The 23063-nt window shown below is 33.7% G+C and overlaps 2 protein-coding genes across 3 annotated transcripts; both read right to left on the bottom strand.

Annotated features, from left to right (window-relative positions):
* Nucleotides 1–4988: 4988 nt before the first annotated feature.
* Nucleotides 4989–19770, bottom strand: LOC125862828 (calcium-dependent lipid-binding protein-like). 2 transcript variants are annotated; one of them, XM_049542956.1, is made up of 13 exons: nt 19636–19770; nt 19398–19533; nt 19110–19245; nt 18177–18278; nt 17361–17411; nt 11379–11499; nt 10068–10189; nt 9862–9960; nt 7147–7227; nt 6972–7057; nt 6141–6366; nt 5849–6016; nt 4989–5529 (listed from the first exon to the last, which is right to left on the bottom strand). In XM_049542956.1, exons 3-13 carry the CDS (start codon nt 19212–19214, stop codon nt 5167–5169), a joined length of 1524 nt encoding a protein of 507 aa, XP_049398913.1. In that variant the 5' UTR covers nt 19215–19245; nt 19398–19533; nt 19636–19770; the 3' UTR covers nt 4989–5166. The 2 variants fall into 2 exon arrangements, with proteins under 2 accessions (XP_049398913.1, XP_049398903.1); XM_049542946.1 differs by having other exon boundaries at nt 19632–19691.
* A 352-nt stretch (nt 19771–20122) lies between these two features.
* On the bottom strand, nt 20123–22780 carry LOC125862895 (cucumber peeling cupredoxin-like). The gene is made up of 2 exons (XM_049543020.1): nt 22495–22780; nt 20123–20778 (listed from the first exon to the last, which is right to left on the bottom strand). Exons 1-2 carry the CDS (start codon nt 22703–22705, stop codon nt 20342–20344), a joined length of 648 nt encoding a protein of 215 aa, XP_049398977.1. The 5' UTR covers nt 22706–22780; the 3' UTR covers nt 20123–20341.
* Between the last annotated feature and the right edge of the window lie 283 nt (nt 22781–23063).

Below are 23063 nucleotides of genomic sequence, written 5' to 3'. Positions count from 1 at the left end.
CAAATTTCAATTGAGTCAATATGATCACTCATTGTTTATTAAAAGAAGTACATAAGGCATCACAATTATTCTTGTATATGTGGATGATATGCTCATCACAGGTGATAGCCTAAAACTGATCAATGAGACCAAAGGGTATTTACAACAAACATTCAAGATGAAGGACTTAAGAGAGTTAAAATATTTTCTTGGTATTGAGTTTGCTAGATCAAATGAAGGTATTATAATGCATCAAATAAAGTATGCATTAAAGTTAATTTCTGAAGTTGGTCTAAGGGCTGCAAAGCCTGCTATGACTCCTATGGATGCAAATATAAAGTTAACATCAAAGGAATATGATGATCATGTATTCAAAACTCAAGCAGAACTTATGGCTGGTCAAGGGTCCTATCAGAAACTCATAGGTAAACTTCTATACATCACTATGACCATACCTGATATCTCTTTTTTTGTACAGATTCTGAGTCAATAGTTACAAGCTCTTAAAAAGTCTCATATGGAAGCAGCCATTAGAATAGTTAAATATCTGAAAAAAGAACCAGGGCAGGGAGTCTTGCTATCTAGCAATGAGAATATTGAGATATCAACTTATTGTGATGCAGATTAGGCGGCATGTCCTAACTCTAGGAAGTCAGTGACAGGATATGTAGTTAAGCTTGGAGACTCTCCTATCATCTGGAAGTCTAAGAAGCAAACTACTGCCTCCAAGAGTTCAACAGAAGTTAAATACAGAAGCTTGGCTTCAACAGTGGTTGAGTTGGTATAGATAATTGGATTAATGAAGGAACTAGGTGTAGAAGTTACTCTTTCAGTTAAAGTGTATAGTGACAGTAAGATTGTCATACAAATAGCTGCAAACCCAATCTATCATGAGAGAACTAAACACATTGAGATAGACTGTCATTTCATTAGAGAAAAGATTATGCAAGCAGTGATTTCTACTAATTACATTCCTACAAATGAACAACCTGCAGATGTGTTAACCAAGAGTCTGTCCAGAATGTAGCATGAAGTTTTGAGTTCCAAGTTAGGTATTCGAAACATTTTTAAAGTACCTAATTTGAGGGGGAGTATTGAAGGAATAACTTAAAGACTCAAGAATAATGTGAGTAGTTAAAAGTTAGTTACAGGGTTAACTAACTTCTTGAAAGTTAGTTAGTTAACTGATATAGTTAGTTAGAATTAAGTCCGTTTGTGAAGTCTATTTAAACTGTACTCATAAGCCTCTTTTAAGGCATTGAAAAAGAATGAGAATAACAAGATTCTGTTTACGCTAAAATTTTCTTCTTCTTCCTCTCTTCTCTTCTCTTTTCTTCTCTTCACTTCTTAGCAGTTCAGTTCTTTCTTGTAACTTTCTTTATACAATTTCATCTATGTTGATGTACGTTTTTTTTTAAAAAAATTGTAAGTTAAATAGTTGGAGTGAGTCAATAAGATAATTAAAATAGACATTTTATTATTTGTTAAAAAAAATAGTTTAAAATAAAAATTAGATTTTAATAAAGTTTATTGAATAAATTATTTAAATTTATTGGATGACTTTCTAAGTGAAACATCAATAGTTGAGTGACTTTTTAAGTGAATATCAATAGCTGAGTGACTTTTGGGTTAAAAAACAAAGTTAAATGACTTTCCAAGTGAATAACTCAAAGTTGAGTGACTTTTTAAGTGAACTATTCAAAGTTGAGTGACTATCTGAGATATTAACTCATAATAACAAATAGATATAGTTGTCTTGTTGATTCCTTCTTATGAAACTATTTATGATTTTCGAGCTGTCTAATTGATGCATCAATGACCTGTAATCATATAAAATTGTAGAATATTTATATGGCGACTATATATATAATGTATATTCAAATAAGCATATTTCATTCTTACCTTTTTAACACAACAACAAAACAAAGACATTTATAAGTTAATTTTTAAAGGGTGTTTAGATTGATTTAAAAGTTGGTCAAATTTAAAGTCAATTTTTTGATTTTTGAAAGTATTTGATAAATATAAAAAATAACTTAAAATAAGTCAATAATGAATTAAAAATAAGTTAGGAATTGTTTGGCAAAGTAAAAAATGACATAAAATAAGTTTAAAATGACTTAAAATAAGTCAAAAATCAAAAGTAGGTTTCCCCCTACTTTTTTATTTTTTGACTTAAAAGTCATTTCAATTTGACTTTATTTTTTACTAAAAAGTTACTTTTTTAAGTCAATCCAAAGGACTCTTAGTTAGTTTAATTATAGGTTATTTTCTCTGTAGCCCACATAAAAGAACCAAAAGAAATTAATTAGAGGGCAAAAAAGGCAAGGCGGAGCTACACCTAGCTAAGAGTGGTCAGATGAACAATCTTTGTCGAAAATTTTTGTGAGTATATATATGCTAAATATCGATAATTTTGGATATATACTATCTGTTGGACACCCTTAACATAGTAAAGAAAGATGGTCAAATAGTTAAAGTTATTCAAATTCGCCTCGGAGGCTTGGGTTTGAGCCCATAATTAAGCATTATATTTTTTAAAACTTAAGTTCCGTTTTAAAAGTTAAAAAATAGAATATAAGTTCAGTTAAGTTCCACTTTTTAAGTTAAATTTTATTTTTTACTTGTCCCTAAAGTATGAACACATTTGACAAAAATTCTGGCGTTGCCACCGATTAAAAAGGGAAAGCAAAAACTGAAGGAGCCACACTCTAGAAAGCAAGTTGAAAACCAAATTCAGGTTAGCTGTGTAAGCAAAGTGTAAACATCATTTGTTCCTTCTTTAAAAATTAAAGTACCCTATCAGATTATTAAATACCAGAAATTATTACTCCCTCCGTCCCTATTTACTTGTCCATATTTCCTTTTTTAGTTGTCCCTATTTAGTTGTCCATTTTGACAAATCAAGAAAGAACAACAAATTTTTTCCTATTATACCCTTATTTACACTTCTTGAAAATTGTAAAAATGTATGTTGTTTCCCTCCAATTTATTTCACTTGAATTCAAATAAGTGGTTGTAATTTTGAAGTGAAAAGTTGTCATAAGGGTAAAATTGTAACTTCACTGTGCTAATCATTGTTGCCTTAATCTGTGTGTCATTTCTAAAGTGGACAACTAAAAAGGGACGGAGGGAGTAATTTACTAGCATTAAGATTCTTTTCTTTTCCTTTTTTTTTTTCTCTTTTGTTTGTTTAATGCTTTTTAATTAGATAGTGTAGAACAAAAGGGAAAAAGGTACTAGCAGAGTTTACCAAAGCATGAAAAGGAGGTTGTACTTTATTTAGCTACTGTACTACTTTTTTATAAAGGTCAAATACATGTTGCATTCATATTTTAGTGTTATTTTTTAATTTAGACATATTATCTTGCAAGTTGACATATTAAATATTTTACATTATCGAAATATGCTAGTAATTAAAATATTTATTACAAACATGATATATTTACGTATTTTTCTTTACATTATTTCACTTTCAACCATATGGAAATATGAAAATGTAATATTTACTAAGGTCCTATAGCCGAAATCCCTGAGACACACATAATCTTTACTAAGGTCCTATTACCCTTCCGAACTTATTTTATATGTAATATTTTACTCCTTTTTGGCCTATGTGGCACTTCTTGTGGGCCCAATGCATGTTGGCATTTTTTTCAAGAATAGTGCCACGTAGATCGAAAAGGGGTAGAATATTATAGATAAATTAAGTTCGGGGGTAATAGGACCTTAGGGGTAATAGGACCTTAGTAAAGGTTAGGTGTGTCTCTGGAATTTCGAGCATAGACTTGAGGGTACTTATGCATTTTCCCAAAAATAATTTTTAGAAACTTCTTGAAATTTTCATGTCCAAATTTCAAGCACAACTTTATTTTTTATATTTTTTAAATTTAACATAAAATATTTTGAAATAACATCAATTAATGTGCAATATGGCCTACAAGAAAAAGCTTATAGTATTATAGGAAGGAATCATAAGCAAGTCGTTTGTTGTTTTGTATACTATATTTGTGTTTGTGGTTGGAAGGTAGCTAAAGCTATGAATGTGGTCTTTGACTTTATAGTGAACTGACACTACCCCATAGCCCATTGGTGTCTTGGTCCTTTTTTACATTATTATTCTCAATCATGTCACTCTACCATATTTAATATTTTACTCTTTCCGTTTCAAAATAATTGTCAATTTTTAAGCTACAATGATAATAATATATTTAATGAAATCTAAAGAGAATGGTAAGAGTGCAATCCTACCAAAAATAAAAGTAGAAAGATTATATTCAATAGAGAGACATTTCAAAATCAATAAGTAAAAGAAAGGTAGTACGAAGAAATTATAAATTTATTTTTATGTTAAATTAGATTAAATTAATATTTAAAATGAATCGAACTTATAAATTGTAATTCTCGTTTTTAAATCATAGAGTAATCAGCATTAAGCACGCTTTGTCTGATGTAGACAATCCACTTGGTTTTTTCGAGACGCATAATAAGTCTTTTTATAAAAAGGTACACCATTTTTCTATGTATTTTCTTTATTTATTTGTTCTTGTATAAATAACTGTATCAACTTTGTAGTGTTTGACCATCTCATAAATCACATGAAAATTCTTTTTTGATATAGGTGACGATGAGATTTGATCTCAGGATTTTTGCCTACTCTAAAGCTATTAGAGAGAGCACACTTTTATTAGTCAATTGAATTCTCAACAAGCTTTCTTCCTATAAAATGAATTTTAGTTGGATTTTTAAGCTTTCATGGGAGATTGCTTCTTCACTACTGTGATTTTCATACTTTTTGAAAATACGTGAATCGAAGATCTATCGAGAAAACAGTCTCTTACGTAGGACAAAGTGGAACAAAATCTGCATATATTCTATCCTCCTCAACCTCACGAAAGCACTTCATTTATAGTAAGGTCACGGCGAGAATAATGAGTTCACGAGAAAGCTGAAACCTTTGGCTGACAATTTTCTGACATACCTAGTTCAATGCTAGCAAAGAAAACAAATAAATATATCACCTTGACTTAACTTTCATGAAAATAATTACATCAACTTGAGATGTACATAAAATCCAACACCATAAAATATTTCACAAATTGGCATAATCTATCACCATTCTATCAACACCAACTTAATTTTTCATTATTCAAACAGTCTCTCAAAAAATGAAAAAAAGGCAGAGGTCTATTCACTTTTGAGTGGCTTTGCATCACCATTTTCTTGAACAGAGTTTACTGGAGTAGAGGAACCATTCTTCTTTGAACTACCAGTGAATGTCCTTCCCATAAATTTTCCAGCTTTGCTTAAGCCACTGCCAACAGCTCCAAAGCCACTTCCAACTATGCCTACACCGGCACCTAGTCCCGTTCCAACGAGCCCCACGCCTGCTCCAATCCCACTTCCCACCATACCGACACCTGAACCAACTGCATCCATTGTGCTGCCGATGACCCCTTCTGCTTTCAGCTTCTTCCTTTCTTCTAGGATCGCCTTCTCTGCCTCCAGAGCAGCTAACTGCTCTTCCTTGTTGAACTCATGATACAACACCTGCACCACAATGAATAAGCTTTACAAGCAAACACACCATCCTATAACCCTGGTTGTTAAAAGAGAGATAATAAGTTAAGAAAATTTCATACACAGTTAAAGAATGTTAAGCATAGCATAGTCGGTTCCAAACCTCGAAAAGGATTAAGTTTGCAGTAAACTGAAAACTAATTGAACTATGATGCATGCTGTAAACTACTGATTTATCGGATTGCATGTAATCTGCCCCAACTAGTTTAGGATTCAGGTTTGGTTGATTGATTGATAGTGGCATAGCAACAATGAAACCTCAACAAATGAATCTGAATCACTGATGTACCTTTATTGTGATAGTTCCCCGATCCTTCTTATCTTTGACTTTGAGCATATCAAGTTTTGGCAGTAATCTTAATTCAATTTCTTTGGCAGCGTCAGCTACAAGCTCATGCAGAGGCAATTTTGCGACACCCATTCGCTCGTCTTGCCCGATATTGTCTTTATCAAAGACCTGCTCAAAATGACGTGAAGCTCAACTATCGCACATATCCACTAAAAACAGCAGGATGTACAGCATCCGTAGATATTCAAGACAGAGCAGAGCACAGGAACTAATGTGATTGTTGAAATCAAACCTCGACGAATAGGGATTGGGTCTCCTTGTCTTCTGCAATTAATTCAAACGTCTGATCCCAGACAGGATTTAGGTTGTTGTCAATAGTTTTTGTCTTAACCTTGAAAAGTGGGCGTATGTGTACAACAGCATATGGATCGGATTTTCCTATCATTTCGTGGTTCTTCAAGCCATTAGCCTTGACAATAGTTACTGTGAGCTTCCCTTGTGGCTTAAGTTCCAAATCACTGCATGGAGGGAAATACTGGTTACAAATGATGAAAAATAAGCATGAAGAGAAGATAAAGAACTACTACTATATCTGCAGACATGTCACCTCGTGTCCATATTCCCCATCCAACAACAAATTTGCTGAAGCGCTTGAAATAGAGATTAAAAATAACAGCAGTAGGCCAAAATGAAGAAGCAAATAAATACATTGCAACATGTGAAACAATTGTCTACGATCATAAGCCACTGCAAGACCTTTTACCTAAAACAGTCTCAAAATTTAAGCTATGCATGTTTTACTGGATCACAAACCACAGTACTTTGGTGTTCAATTACCAAAAGCCACTTGATCTTTGTTTCCTCACACGTATCTGAACTCTGAACTGAAACACCTGAATTCACATTGAGACAGGAAAGGAACAGCAGTATGAATTGATTTCAAGCAGGTCATTCCTTTAGTAGATGCACAATCTTGTTTTCTGTTTTTTTCGCAAGTATATAAGTAGCAAACTGAAGCAACCCAAAATCTACTTTTCCCATTAGCACATTACAAGGATTAAGAAGATAAGGAACTGATAAGTGAAGTGCTTGGTCACTAGAATATTCGTAGAAATGAAGATACCTAGTATCCACAGGTATGCCTCCAATCGGAACAACAATTCTGTGCGGCCATTCTAGCATATCCGTCACTATTGTGTTTACAGTGTCCTTCCAATGAGAAAAAACAGCATTGTCATTCAAAAATGGGAACACTAGAAACAAGAAAGAGTACTGTTAGAGAAGATGTTGACACTCACATCAATCATATCTGAAAGTCCAGGAAGAGCTGTTAAACTTCCACCGACCGCCTTCAAGACATAGTCAATTCTAGGTTTTGGCTGATCGAACAAAAACGGAATCATTCATTCTAACATCTATCAGGACATAAGCATCTTCAGATCAATAATCTAATTTAGGGCAGAATAGGCATCGTCAGATAACGATGAACAAAAGAAAACCATTCTATGATCAGATATGATGGGAGTAACATAAAAAATAAATAAAAGGGGGGATTTAAACTATACTGAACAAGAATATAGAAGTAAACCAAGATAAGTCAGCGCCCAGATGATTTATCATGCATGACTACTTAAATGCTGATACCACTGAAGTTTTTGCATGTTCATGTGACCCTGGAAGCAAGACATTCTCTTCTCACAGTCCATGTCTAAACTTTAGACGCCAAGTATTTAGCATCCAGTTCAATACTCCCTTTGTCCCAATTCATGTGGCACTTTTCGTTTTTCGAGAGTCAAACAGTTCAAGTTTGACAGGAAATTTGCGCATGGAATCTTCAAATTTATTGAAATAAAATTTATATATGTGTAAACTACGTAAAAAGTACTACAAGTCATAATAATTGGCAATTCAAAATAATTAAAACATATATAAAAAATTTACAGTCAAAAATTGATTTTTTTGAATCTTGAAATCCGAAAAGTACCACATAAATTGGGACGGGGGGAGTACTTAGAAATGGAGGCCAACTCATGAGAGCATATTTGCAAAAATATTTCCTTATATTTCAATTTAAATATAAATAATCAAATTCTAAAGAAAAATAATGCTTTTAAGAGTTCACTTGAGAACTAAATTTTAAAGGAGATTATGCGCAAAACGTAAGAGTACTATATTTACCTAGAGTGGAAGGACCAGTAACGTTAGCCCTATATTATTTTTACCAAATAGTTTGAATTGAGCACTTTGGGCATGGAAATTTAAAAGTGACCGTGAGAACATGGTAGTCATTCCAAGGAGTTGGGTGCTTCAGTAGCACGAAATAGATAGGTGATAGAAGACATTTTTTTTCTTCAGAAAATGATTTCCTCATTTCCAGTATTCAGTTTCAGTCACACTGGGTATGTCGTGTGTGTTGATTTTTTCCATCAAAAAGAGAAAAATTACTTCTCTCCTAGTGAACGAAAAACAATTTTCCATGACAAATATCACAACTCTTACTCCATATCATTTGTCTCAATCAACAAATACACATTGTTCCATATATATATGAATATCGTGAAATGGAAGCTTTTAATGAGGAGAAGCTTTTTGGAGAGGGGTGATTGTGGATAAATATAATGAAATGGAAGGGGGTGGAGAATAAAGTTGATCACTATGCCTTTCGGTGTGGTGTATGGAGGAACACAATGAAGGGGTGGAATGTTTTTAAGATAACATTGCTTTCCAGGTTGGGCATGAAAGTAGAGTTAGTTTTGGGGGGCAAAAGTGGTGCAAAGTTCCGTGCTTAAGGATGAATTCCCGGTTTGTACTGAGTTTCTTGCCAAAGGAAAGTATCTATTCAGCAAGTTAGAGGGATACAAGGGGATGGGACTTCTTGGTATTTGAGGTTTAGGAGGAACTTCCAGGATTGGGAGATGTCCGAGCTTTAAAGATTGCTAGGTTTACTTCAAAAGTAATGTGAACCAAACCCGATGTTTTGAGTTGGGAGTTGGGGAATAACAATTAGTTATCAGTAAAGATTAGTCCTTCTATGAGAAACTTTTTTTTTTTTTTTGAAATTAGTAATGTTGTATTCCTCAGCATTAAGGCTATGCTGGTGACCTCCAAAAATTCGTACATAGAGGGGCTAGGAAGGCTAATTACAAAGATCCTAACATATCTACTAGTTGCTCTACCTCCTCTATACATTCCTGTTTACACNTGTACTGAGTTTCTTGCCAAAGGAAAGTATCTATTCAGCAAGTTAGAGGGATACAAGGGGATGGGACTTCTTGGTATTTGAGGTTTAGGAGGAACTTCCAGGATTGGGAGATGTCCGAGCTTTAAAGATTGCTAGGTTTACTTCAAAAGTAATGTGAACTAAACCCGATGTTTTGAGTTGGGAGTTGGGGAATAACAATTAGTTATCAGTTAAGATTATAGTCCTTCTATGAGAAACTTCTGGTAAGGAAAAAGGATGGTTTGTCACATGATTCGGCATGGATTCCTAAGGTGCAGAGGAAGGTGTGCTTCTTCGCGTGGTTAGCTACTAGAAGGGTAATTTTTACGATGAAGAATCTTAGGATACGAAATATTGTTTGCTTGAGTTGATATTTCCTTTGTCAGGAGGCGAGATGAAAACATGGACCTTATTTTGATACATTGCAAATTAGCCACAAGATTATGGGAGGATATCTTTAGATGGTTTGGCATTTCCTGGGTCATGCCAGGATCCACCCGCCTAGAGTAAACAAGAGGCCAAGGAAGCTAAAATATTGGAGAAGGCCACAACACAAAGGAGAAATGAAACAAAAGAATATAGGAAAGCAAACTGACATATAGAACTTAGCCATACTTCAGAAAGTAACACTACAATAACAGCCGGGATGCAAGGGAATTCCTCGGTTAGTTAGAAGATAACACGAATAACAAGAAGCAAAAGTAGCTAAAATATTGGAGAAGGCCACAACATAAAGGAGAAATGAAACAAAAGAATAAAGGAAAGCAAATTGACATATAGAACTCAGCTATACCTCAGAGAGTAATGCTACAACAACAGCGGAGATGCAAGGGATTTCCTCAGTTAGTTGGAAGATAACACGAATAACAGTGAAAACTTGAAGATTTTTCAACTGCAACCAATTTGACAATGGTCAGTGCAACTCTCTTTCTATATAACCAGGTAGTCAACATTGAATTGTCCAAGCAAAATAGACTAGTGAAAGTATTTAGCACACACCTGAATGGGTATAGAAGCAACCATTGCAGCTTCCACACCTAGGACAATATTGGGATCACCACCCCATCGGAGGTCTATATCCATAGTGATTTGACCTTTTTTAAGGCTCTGTACACGAATACCTGCATTGATTAAGTAACAAACATGCTGTGTGACACCATGGACACTCTCTTAAAGAATATCAGACATATAACGACCACGGCAATCTTGCTAGGAAGGTGACAATAACCATGACAAGATAAGCTCTTGGCAGATTTTTTGTTGCCATCAATTGCAACATGAAGCAAGTAGTACCAGGAAGATTTTTTTTTTTTTTGATAACAAGGGAAACCCGCAGCCGCTACCCTTTGGGTGCGCACAGGGTAAAACCCCCGCTCCTATGCAATAGCTCGCAAACCACATAGGAGAGGTAACCCACACTAGGCAAGCCTGGTGTGACGAGCTCGACCCAGAAGGGAAACCCTTTGCTTTCGTTGGCAAGGGTTTTCGAACTTGAGACCTCCAATATAGAAGTCCCAAGCTCAAACCACTAGGCCACCCCGAAGGAAGATTTTCTTAGCCATTTGATATAGAAGTTGAGTTACAAAAAAAAAAAGGGGGAAATTGGTCCCACTTCTTTTCACTTCAGTTTTCAATATAAACAGAGCAGCATACCCTAAAAACAGATCAAACTTTGCGAAGACGTTAACCCAATAGCACCAATATTAGGAAAAATGCAACTAACTATATCTTCAGTGCACCCAGTGGATTGTTTTTATCCTTTCAGGCATTCAGAGTATTTCTTTTGATAAATAGGCATTCACAATATTGTAGGACTAATAAGAAATCACTATTCCACTGACTTTTCAGACAACGAACGGAACACGAGTGCATACTGCATTTTTGACTTTTTAAACAACCACAAAACTGACACCAGCAAGAAAGCTCAAATGACCATGGTGACTATCACATGAAATCTCAATCCCATATGGCTTAATTCAACAAAAACCTTTTGGCATGAATATTGAATCATTGATGAACTACAGAAGATTCAAAACCATAACTTAATTCAAGTTGATAGATATGAAGATTCAGAAGAATCTCAAGAGTAGAAAATTAGCACAATGAGGAGAACCAGAAGCAGTGTGGAAACTCCTACTAAGCAGACTGCCTTTTCTTTCCAAAGGCAGCTTGATTAAAAGAAAGCTGGATAGCATGAGTTCTAATTCAGTACTCTTTTTGCTGATCAACAGTTATACAACTTAAAATAATTGACTTGATTGGAATGAATTATAAATTACTTTAACATGGATGATATTTAGATGTTGCTACCTTCTATTTTAGGTGCCACAGTTCCCAATGATAATTTGCTGAACTTCAATGAAGTAATTCCAGGAGGTCGATAATCTTCTAAAAGAGGTTCAACAGATTCTTTTATAATAGCCTCTCCTGCCTGCATAGTGACATATTCAAGAGATCGGGTCTTGGCTAACACAATACAGAAGTTGGAAAAGAAACATGGTTCACACACAACAAATGAGATAAGAGATATTTTTCCTTTTGATATGCAAGTGTAACCATTAAAAAAGTATGACCATTATCGTACTATTCTCCGTGCGAAATAACTGTCATGCAAGATGAGATATATAACAGTATAAACTAAATTCCATTGCACAGAGCAGTGGGGTTAAGAGCTATATAGAAAGCAAAAGTTCTGCCATATCAAATTTCGAGGGGGGGAGGAGATCATCAGTCTCCATTGTGATCTAAATCTATCTTCCTAATGAATTTTAACTTCAAGGCAGAATCGTTACTCAGAAAGAAGCTTCCGAGCATTGGAGAATCTTCAAAGGCATTTATATGTTGGTAAGAAGTCCATGTACATGCAAGAACCCTTAATTCGTTATGAATTAGGCAGAACGAATTTTGGTGGCATGTTTAAGACTAGAAGATTCAAAAGGTAATTTTGGTATGTTATACACCTCTTTAGTTTAAGATTACAAGATTCAAACAACTTTTTTGTGTTCTTAAATTTCGTGCCTCGTCAAAATAAGACATAAAGCGAAATAAAGGGAGTAACAAAACTGCTCAAAATGATTTCTTAATAAGCCTTCACCATCAAAATTCCTAAGCTAATATTTGACTCCTTGTTTACTCTTTTTCAATCTTAAATATGAAATTTGAGCATTTGCAACTCTAAGTAGGCGTTTGGCCATGCGATACCATATCACGATATGGAATCAACATTTGGACATGCGATTTCATGTTGATTCCATATCATGAGATGGAATCCCATATTCTCCAAAAATCATGATATGAGAATTCCATATCATGATTTGGGATTTTTAAATACAAAAATTGATCCATAAGTTTATATTTTGTTAAAACAACCCACATTTATATTTACTAACCATTTATTTCATATATATATAAAATATATAATCACATCATTACTTTTTAAAATTTATTATTCTCAGCAACATGAAATTTATTATTACTTTAAATTTGATGAATATAAATGATAAAGTAGGAATTGATTTGGTGAATATAAATAAGAATGGAGGGAGTAATACTTTTTTTGTTTTTTCATAATAAAAAAACCTTCTCTTTCGGCTACATATGAAAATGTTTAAAGCAATTTAATATGAAAAAGGACAAAATTGGTGATGTATGTTTGATAATCACTACTTCCAATATGTTTGATTTTAGTACGATATTAATGCACTAAAAATGTGTAATTGCACACAAGTGAAACAAGCTATGAACCATTGATATTGACACACAAGTGAAAATTGTCATAACTTGTGCAGTGTTGCATAATTATTTGCGAGAATACCAAAGAAGTGATGAAATATTTATGGTCTATGAGCATGAAAATATAGTTGTGAATGATATTGACCAACAAATGACTCAAAGTAACAATGTTGGTTCGTCTTCTCGGTCATATGATCGAGAAATGCAAGTTCAACTTGAAGAGATTGTTTGTACTATGTAGGGGAATATATTAAAAACTAGTACACTACAATTCATGTTCAATTTTTTTAATTGAATTAAAGTTGGATGAAACAGTTACTTAAGTAGAGAACCAATAGCTTTGTAACAATTTATTATGCAATTTTATAATTTTTTGTTTATTTGGTAAGAATGAATAAACAATTGGGGCTATTTTAATAGTTTTACAACTTATTGGATTCTTATGTTTATGAGAAAATATAAAACACAAAAATTTCATATCGCTTGTCCAAGCAAAATTTCAATTTCATCTCATGATTTCATATCGCATGGCCAAACGGGCCCTAAACTAGCATTTGGTCATAGATTCCCAAACATTTTTGGTAAATATTATTTGGGTGAAGATTTAGGTGAAACACCATGTGTTTGGCTATAGTATTTGAGAAACATATTTTACTTTTTTAAGAAATATAATCTATACCCATAAGTTTTAAAAACTATCAAAATTAATCATAAGTTTGTATTACATAGCAAGATAGAAACGTCGACATAGCAAGATTCATGACTTTACAACAAGTAAGTTGGATTGTCGTTGCAACAAATAACAAGTAGTGTCCATGACACTGGAGCAATGTGGTAGTTTGGAGTGAGTGCAACATGCATCATTAAGTAGACAAAGCACATGACTTTGTTACCCTGAGCCGCAACAACGCCATATCATCACTTTCATATTCACTGAATATTCCATCACTCATTTGGTGTTCACGTAAAAAATTATGGAATACAGCGCAAGCAACTACTATAGAGGGTGTTTATGTAAAAGATAAAAATTTAGTGCAGAATTTCAATTTTTAAAAGCTCCCAAATAATGAGATCTGTCCCAAATACTAGTTTTTTCTAGTATTTGGGCATTTGGGTTATTTGCCAAAAAAAATTGCCAAATATTAGCAAATTGTATGGTCAAACACTATTTGTCAAAAAAAATCCCAAATTTTATTTGGGAAATCTAAGGCCAAACGGGTCCTAAATTGGAGTCCAGATTTCGTATATTCTCTGATTGAGAACCTATTACCGGTAAACCTCATCGGTATCTTTTATCACAAATCACAATAGATAGTTGGTATTCACGTCATCACTTGTTCTTGGTCTCGAGAAGCAAGTCTCTTTCTTTAAACTGGGTTTTCTCTTTCCAGTTAAAATTAAATGCTAACATGCTTCGAATATTGGACTGGGAAGGAACCTAGCCTTTGGGCTTAGTTCAGAGTTCTGCCTTCTATGTTTTTTCCTGATTATCTAACTTATTCCTTAATCAGGAAAAAATGTTACTCTTTGAGCATTCCAAATATCATATTATAAGTTATCTTTAATTGGTGGGGACAAATCTGTAAGTAGAAGCTCATGATAATACACTATAAGATAGGTAAAATATCATATGCATTAGTAATGACTCTAATTATAGTAATTGACGTTCAAAGGCAAGATCACCCCACCCTATCTTTTTTTCTCACCAAATATCAAAAAAGTTCTCTTCCGTCTGATGACAATGTTATCCTTTTGTGTTGACAGGTGATGGAACCTGTTTGTTTGACTACCAACTACCAAGTGTTGACGAGTAAATATATCTGACTAGTACTCTTCAAGCATTACTCTTGTGTACTCGATGATTGAAGGACCTATCAACTTGCATTAACTTCCCGTAGTACTAATAATTGTTTCTTGATGCAATTACTTGTTGGAACAGCAGAATGCCAATTGTACTTCAGTCATTTTTTAATTTATATGATATTTGAGCACCTTAAGCTAAAATTTAACTTTAAAAGGAATAATCTTTGAAAAGTAGTATCAAAGAACTTTCATGATTTATTTACTAGGAGGTACATGTATAGCTTGATAACATCTCTTTCGTAAATTGCGATGATTTTCCAGTATGATGTTCAGGTTGGTAAGACATTGTACTTAATTTGTATCTGTGATATTTTATACTTTTGTATGCCCTGGGGCTTCATCTCAATGGCAAGAGTGCAACACGTGATATGTGTGTCAGGCGCATGTCACGAGTTCAACCCTCTGACGAACTAGAAGCTTGGTACTCCTTTTATCTCATTTAATGTGACGTACTTCCTTTTTAGTTTGCCAGAAAAACAGACAGAATTTTATATTTAGAAACAATTTAACTTTAAACTTCTTGTTTTACACTTAAATGGAATGATTTCTATCCACAAAAATGTTTTTATAGTTTGTTTTAAACTACAAGTCTCAAAACTCTTACTTTTGTGTTCAATCAAACACACTATTATATAAAATAGTATGGAGGGAATATTTAAGTGGAGATAGGCAGAGGTACACTGAGTTTCAAACCATGTACAGGCTCTCAAGGATTTCTCAGTAATAAAAAATATTTTCTTTTACTTTTAGTAGTATGCTTAGATACTTATGTTAAAATTTCCAAAAACATTTAAATCAATTTAGATTCCTAAAACTTCTAATGTATTTTCATAATCCATTGTTTTATTATCTTTTATTATATATAAAATAGAAAATTTTAAAAATCTAGGATCTTAGGCCCCACATATCGTGTCCAACCTTTTAGAACATTGAATAATATTTATTAGAAAGAAAAAAGAAATTTCGGGGTTTTGGTTTCTCGTATAGGAGAAAATTATTTTGCCGTAAAATTCTACTTTTCTGATACAACATTACCATTTGCATTTCTTGCACAAATTAATGCATACATAATTTATTAAGTTATTTAATATTTTATATGGGTAGAAGAATGTATTAATAGCAAAAACCGATAAGACCACCTAAAATGACAAAATTACTCTTAAAGTAAAGCACCCTTATTTTATAGAGTCAACATATTTTTCTTGGGTTTACTTTTCAGCTTTTCATAGTAGGAATAAAACTCATGATCAAATTGTAAAGTAAGAACTTCTAATAATTTTGAGTTTAAATATTAATATTTCTACATTGGTACTGATTAGGGGTGTTCACGGGTTGGTTTGAGTCGGTTATTGGTTAAAATCAAAACCAAACCAATTTAATCGATTTTAAAATTATCAAAACCAAACCAAACCAAACCAAATATAATATACATTTATCGATTTGGTTGCTTTCGGTTTTGGTTCGGTTATTCGGTTATTAACCATACATAAAAATAAAAGAAACAATTCATTCAAAACGTGAAAAAAGTGACAACAATCCATTCAAACGAAAAAATAGTTAGAATGACTAGCATTACAAAACTTTGGATCATTGAATTTACTGAATAAAACTTCAAAATTCACTATTTTGGCATAGAAGGAAGAGACAATGACATTTTCAGTCTCACAATGAATTTTCATAGACACTCATATACATGGAACCAATAAGAAAAATGTTCTCACCTTGGACATTTGCTCTTTCATAAGTAAATTATAAATAATTTTTGATGAAACATATAGAAAATCTTTAAAATTGTTTATGAATATAATATATTATGTATGTATAATAATAAAATTTATGTATATAACTTGTTGGTTCGGTTCGGTTATTTCTTCGATTTTTTTCGAACAAAACCATAACCAAACCAAATACTATCGGTTCTTAACAATCTAAAACCAAACCAAACCAAAACCCAAATTAAATATGTTCATTTAATCGGTTTGGTTTGGTTTTTCGGTTTGGATCGGTTTTTATCCAAACCATGAACACCCCTAGTACTGAGTATGAGAGCTAATTCTTGGTTTTGGTGTTACACAATTTAAGTTTTGATATATTAAAAAGAAAACTAAATCACATAATTTAGTTACATTTGCCACATAAAAATTGCAATGTTATTTACTCCGATATCCTTTATTGAGTAAGATTACTATCCGAGCATAATTTTTCAAAGTGACTAACGAATGATGCTTAAATTAAGCAGTATTGACAAAATAATCTAGTTCAAATCCATGTTTTTAATTCCACAACATATATACAAATTTCGTGATACAGTGATAATTATTCATGTATTATAATCTCTTGTGTAATTGGTTGTGAACCAAATATCCGCAAGATTTTAAACACACTCAGAAAGCAAAGATTGATTATAAAACCCCGAGGGCTTTGGTCTAGTAGCAAGACCCTAGCAAGTGATATATGGGTTAGGTGCACGTCACGAGTTCGAACTCTGCCACCAAAAGAAATCTGGTATTTAAGTAGAGAATGGTAGAGGGGATTGGTTCCATTTTCCACCAAGTTTCGAACCGTACACCACCAACCCTCAGGGATTTATCAGTTACCAAAACAAAAAAACAAAGTTCAATTATACTAAGTTACACCAAAACTAGTTTACAAAGCAGAAAATTGCTCAGGATAGCTAAAGACGGGTAAAAAGCTTACTTCGGCAATGAATGGCCACAATTTGCTCAACTGTTTGTTCAACCATTTGACCTGCCATGACATATAAAATGAGACAAATTATCAACGACGTGATTACTGTATCAGTTTATTTCTTTCAATTGCGTGGAGAAAAAGTTTGCGAAAACACCAGAAATGCATAACCACTAAGATTCACAACTGACATTGATAAGATATGGAGATTACTGTTTATCAACACATTTTTTATCCCTTTCTTGTAAATATAGTCATAATTGTTTCTGTAAATTACCCATTTCTTTGTTAGATTGTATTGTTACTCCATATTTGAGGGTAATATACTTTAAAAAACAGTCTAAATATAACACATCTCCTATATGAGTCATACACTCCACTTGTAGGATTAAATTGGGTATGTTGTTGTTGTAAGTAAAACTGATCTTCAGTGTCTTCATTCCTTGAGAAAAAAACATTAGTTGTAACTAGATCACAGTGAAGAAAGTTGCCTTTTAGCTTTAAGAAGAAGGAATTAAGTGAATGTTTGTTCCTATCATAACGATAAGCTAACAAGGCCAGTTGAACAATATGCATCTCTTCAAAGACAGGAAGATTTTTCTGTTTGAAAATATATATATGAGGGCATTAATTCTTTGAGCTTTTCTTCCGGAGATGTTAAGAAGATTATTCACAATTCAGTGAACAATTCAGCTTGAGTAAATGAGCTAAGTGACACAAGTACAAGAGTCAATGCAATAAAAGGGAAAAATAATGAACTAAGTGTCATAAGAACAAGATTCAATGAAATAAAGGGCGAAACTGAAACAAGTAAAGCCATTCAACCTGTTCATAAACCGGGAATGATATCCATTCAGGAAAGTTATCGCCACAAACTTTCTTTAGATCATCCCTGCAGAGGCAGCCCATTACTTTCACATCTACTGCCTGTAAAAAGATGTAAAATATAACAAGGAAATGAATACCAGTCCTTCAGAAAGTACAAATGCATATCAGAAATTTGAATGTTGTTTGCAAGCATGATGATGAGGATGTAAATCTTGGCACTAGCAACAACATTGCCCAGTTTTTATACTACTTATAGCAGTACCACAGGGAGCAATATCAGCTACTACCTCATCTGAGCAAAGTCGAGCATCAAGCAGCCAAATACTACCGCTTAGGAAGCAACCATGAAACACCTTATCCACATCAATAGCAGAAACTAACAAACATTCCACTATTAAGCATATAGCTATACATCTTCTAAAGTAACACACTAACAAACATATCATTAGTAGAAACTACAACTTAGTCGCCTAACAGACACAAAATTATCACCATTTTCAGTGTGCTTTCCAAAATTGCTCTTCTGGTAAAAACTAAGAGTTGTAACTAATACTAACTACCTCACTCGTTTATCGCAATGAAGTACACTACAGGGCAAAGAGAAACAACCTGAAAACAAAAACCTTCATCTTGATAATAATAATAAGTAAATTGTCAAAGAGAACCTCAAAGGAAAAATTTCCATTCTCGAGTTGATACTTACCATAAGTCCATTATTTGCCAGAAAATTTAGAGTTACAGAACCCTAAAAAATTGACTTAAAAGACAAACTATTGAGTATTGGAATGAAATGGATCCAGCCAGAGTAGAGTAGATACTGAGGATTCAAATAGCCAACCCAAACTAGTTTGTTAAAATGTTAGGATTGACGGATAATTGTAGTTATGACAAACTTGAAAAACATTTAAATCTGGAGAATGGTGAGAATACCTTAGCAATTCTTTTGTTGCTCCTGTACCTCGTCATATGCTTCCAAACTGCCATTAACCCTATCCCGCAGATCATCCCCATCAGAATCCCAGTAATCAACCCCATTTTTACTTCAGATAACTTCAACCCAATTTCCCTAATAACATTGACACCGCAGTTATCAGAAGAAAGAAAAAAAATCCCAACTCCCCAAACAGAAAAACTAACAGAAACCCCAAAGAAAGAAGATAAAGTTAATAACAAAGTTTTCAAGAATCAAAAAGTTATTCCAAAGCAAGCAAACCCCACCCCAAGAAAATATCTTGGTATGCACCAAAACTGAAACTTTTTGCTTCTCCGACAAGAAAACGATCACTGTTTGTTTCACTCAGAAGTGGGTCTCCACTAAAATGGTGTTGCTTGGCATCCCTTTCCTCCACAAAATCTTTCAGTTTAAAGAAGAAAAAGATTAGTATCAAACTCAATTCATTGTGTACTTTAATGAAAATGAAGATTTAACGTTTTAAGCACTACATTTACTACCTACCCGTATTCCTCAGGGCATTCTTTCCTCTTTCTTTGCTTTGTCTCTCTCTGCAATCAATTTTTAGATTTGTCTTGACTTCTCATTTTCTTCTTCTTTGTCCGTTTTACTTTCTCCATCAATTTTATTTATATTCACTTTCTCTTTTACGTGCCTCACAAAAATATTAAAATATATTTTATCTATCAATTATAATGAAGATTTTTATTTTAAAACTTTACGATATTTATAAAAGAAATTAAATTAATTCTATCTTAATTTTTGAATATTAAGAGAATAAAACTTTTGGGTTTTGTAGGCATACCCCCTATATTTTGGGGTCACCAAATTGAATGCTTGATACTTATCATAGGTGATGTTCCTCAATGATTGAAAGATTCAATTGTCTTTTGAAACTTTAGTGCCTACTAGTGGTATGTATGATATCCCTACCACTTGGAATTTTGGATCCTTGTTTGGGGCTAACAAGCATCTCTCAATCAATCAAAAATTGGATAAAAAATTATCTCAATAGATTTCTCCATGTAACAGCCTGTGGTAAATACAGGACAATTGAATGAAAAATGTGATAGATAAATATGTTACTACAATACAAAAACCTGTAATAATTTGAATTAACTCCTTTCTTTCTCTCATTTCTAAGCAATAAATATATGGATAGCTCCAACTTTCAAATCTGTCTTGGAACTAGGAAGTATAGTTTTCCACCTTAGACCAAATGCAACACCAACATCACAAGTACAAAAACCGCCAAGAAGAGTCTAGCACTGCTCCTCACACCACCGTTAGGGCTGCTGGTTACCACGGTGATAGGCGGTGACTCAGCATCTTCGACTGTGGATGGTGGTTCCACATAGGGTGGAGGAGGTGGTTGGTTGAGGCTCGGAGGAAGTCCTGTACCATGCCTCACTTTGATATCGAATGCCATGCCATTCAGGCACTGACTCCCATCATCAGCATCAGAGAAATAGTATTGTTGGCCCTCGAGGGTCAATGAAACAGTGATTGTCATCGCTTTACCAAATTCATTGCTGCCTCCTTGATACTGAAATGTGTCATCATCTGAAGCATAATCTGCGGTGCAGTTCCTATATGTGGTTGCATTGTATGTTTGAATAACTGTCTGGTTGGTGTTTGTATTAAACACTGAACACATAAATACAAAACAAATCAGAATAGCAGTAACTGTGAGCAAATCATTAACTATGTACCAAACTCCATTTCATTTCAACTCACTACTACGTCTTATATTTCATCTCACTTTGAATCTAATCTTTCACAGCATATTTGGAGATAGTGAATCAGATGACGTGACTGAAATAAGAAATCACCCCATTACAATTAACTTCATCTTAAAATATCAAATGAAGATTCTAGCAACAAAAGCAAGCCGGGAGTCCATTTTTCTCAAGTTGCATATAATCTTCGAACTTTCTTTAATCAGCATTTGTTTGAGGGATTATGGTGGCAGAACGTTGGCGGGATACTAATAAAATTTAGTTAGTTTCATTTTGCTAGTTAAGAATATCAGTTAGTTCAATGTGATATTCTGAAAATTCTTGTTCATTTAACTATACCCATCAGTAGAATTGGGCAATGCAACAATTTGTGGTCAAGGGAACATTGAACTCTCTATAGTCTCTACAATACCCAAATCTGTTTATGTTATTACCACATGCAGAAAGAAAGAGCAATCTAGCAAAACATCTCAACCATCATTTTACTCCACAAAGATATCTTTCTCCGACTTAAATCTGCATCCTCCTTCCATCAGAACCTATGATCCAACGCAGATTGTAACTTGGCATAATACATAAACATGACTATTAACTTGGCTTCAACGGACAACTATGCCCTTCAACTTTGAGCATGCACAAGTAGGCCCTTAAACTTGTATAAAATTGAACAAGTAGACACACATGTCTTACATGGCATATGTAGGGTGCCATGTAGGACGAATGTGTCTATTTGTTCAACTTATACAAGTTTAAGTGTCTACTTATGCATAGCTAAAGTTAAAGGTCATAGTTGCCAACTGACATCAAGTTAAGGATCATGTTTATGTATTATGCCTTGTAACTTCCCAGGCCAGTGGTCTTAAATTTATGTACTAATTTTCAAGATCTGAGAGATCAAAAAATGCAAGGAATAAAGTACAAGATCTATCAACAACAAAGATTGTGTACCACTGATCTACTCTACTCTACCAAACAGAGAAGCCTATAACATGAGATATGTGAAGAGATGTAGCAGCAGATATGCTTAGCATTCTTCAGCTTAGAAGCCATTAGGATTTCAGGATCACGGAACGTAAGACCTAATAAAAAACTACAAGAACTTATCAAACACCTCAAATTAATTGGCACGAACCACACAAATTAAGAAACTTCTAATCTCTCAAGACTCTTCAGTCTTCACTAAGATCTATACAACTTGCCTTAGATACAAAGATGGATCCAAGAACTTGAGACATCGAATGCAATGTACCACTGGACAATGATACAAACGGAACATAAATATGTACATTCTTTGACATTAATACAGATCAGTCACTGTTTTACTAATAGCTGTCATTATAAGTTCGTTAAACAAGTCTATCTCCCCCAAAATGCACAAGCAGATTCAACAATCCAAAAAGGAGAAATCTTTATCCAAAATAAAAAACAAAAATCACCCTTTTTCTCCCTAAAATTGCTCAAAAACTCAGTTAATTAGAGTTTCTTGATTTCAGTTTTCTTCAACAAAGATAGTGACTTTATGAGATAATAACTATTAATGGAGAAATCAACTCTAGATATGACTAAACCCATCGATCAAGAAACACCCAAAAGGGTGCTCAAAAATATCAAAAAAAGAACTCACCCAAAGTGTCACCAAGATTAAAGGTCTGTTTAGCAGCCCAAGCAGAGTAATCAGCAGAAGCCTTTTGAGTGTTGATGTCAAAGAACCAACCAGCTGAACCACCAACAGTATGGTTTGTATATCCGGTTGACTGTGAAGCTACCGAGTTAAAGAACAGAGCCACCGGTAACAGGAATAGAAAGACCATGGAGTCAACCACCGCCATGGTCATGTGGGAACAATGGGCAGAGTTGTTACTACTAACGTTTGACGATCTGAAAAATAAATGTGAAGTTGTTTGTAATCGTGACATAGGTAAGGTATAGAGAATAACATGATGAGACGGTCAGACACGTAATTCTTTTATTATTATTATTATGCGACCACATGGTACTGGTACTGGACCACAGCTAGTGTGGTGCTCAAAAGGGAAATGCTAAGTGATGCTACTCTCTTCTTTTCTTTGACACTTTATGCAAACATCAAATCGATTAATAAATTAAATTGAAAAAAAGTGTTATTAGGTTGACGAACTTTTAATGATTTTGTAAAATAAAATAAAATATTGAGTTTGGTTTTTACTATTGAGT

Source organism: Solanum stenotomum, chromosome 1 (assembly GCF_019186545.1).
Source record: "Solanum stenotomum isolate F172 chromosome 1, ASM1918654v1, whole genome shotgun sequence".
Classification (NCBI taxonomy): Eukaryota; Viridiplantae; Streptophyta; class Magnoliopsida; order Solanales; family Solanaceae; genus Solanum; species Solanum stenotomum.
This window is presented reverse-complemented; position numbering and strand designations above follow the sequence as displayed.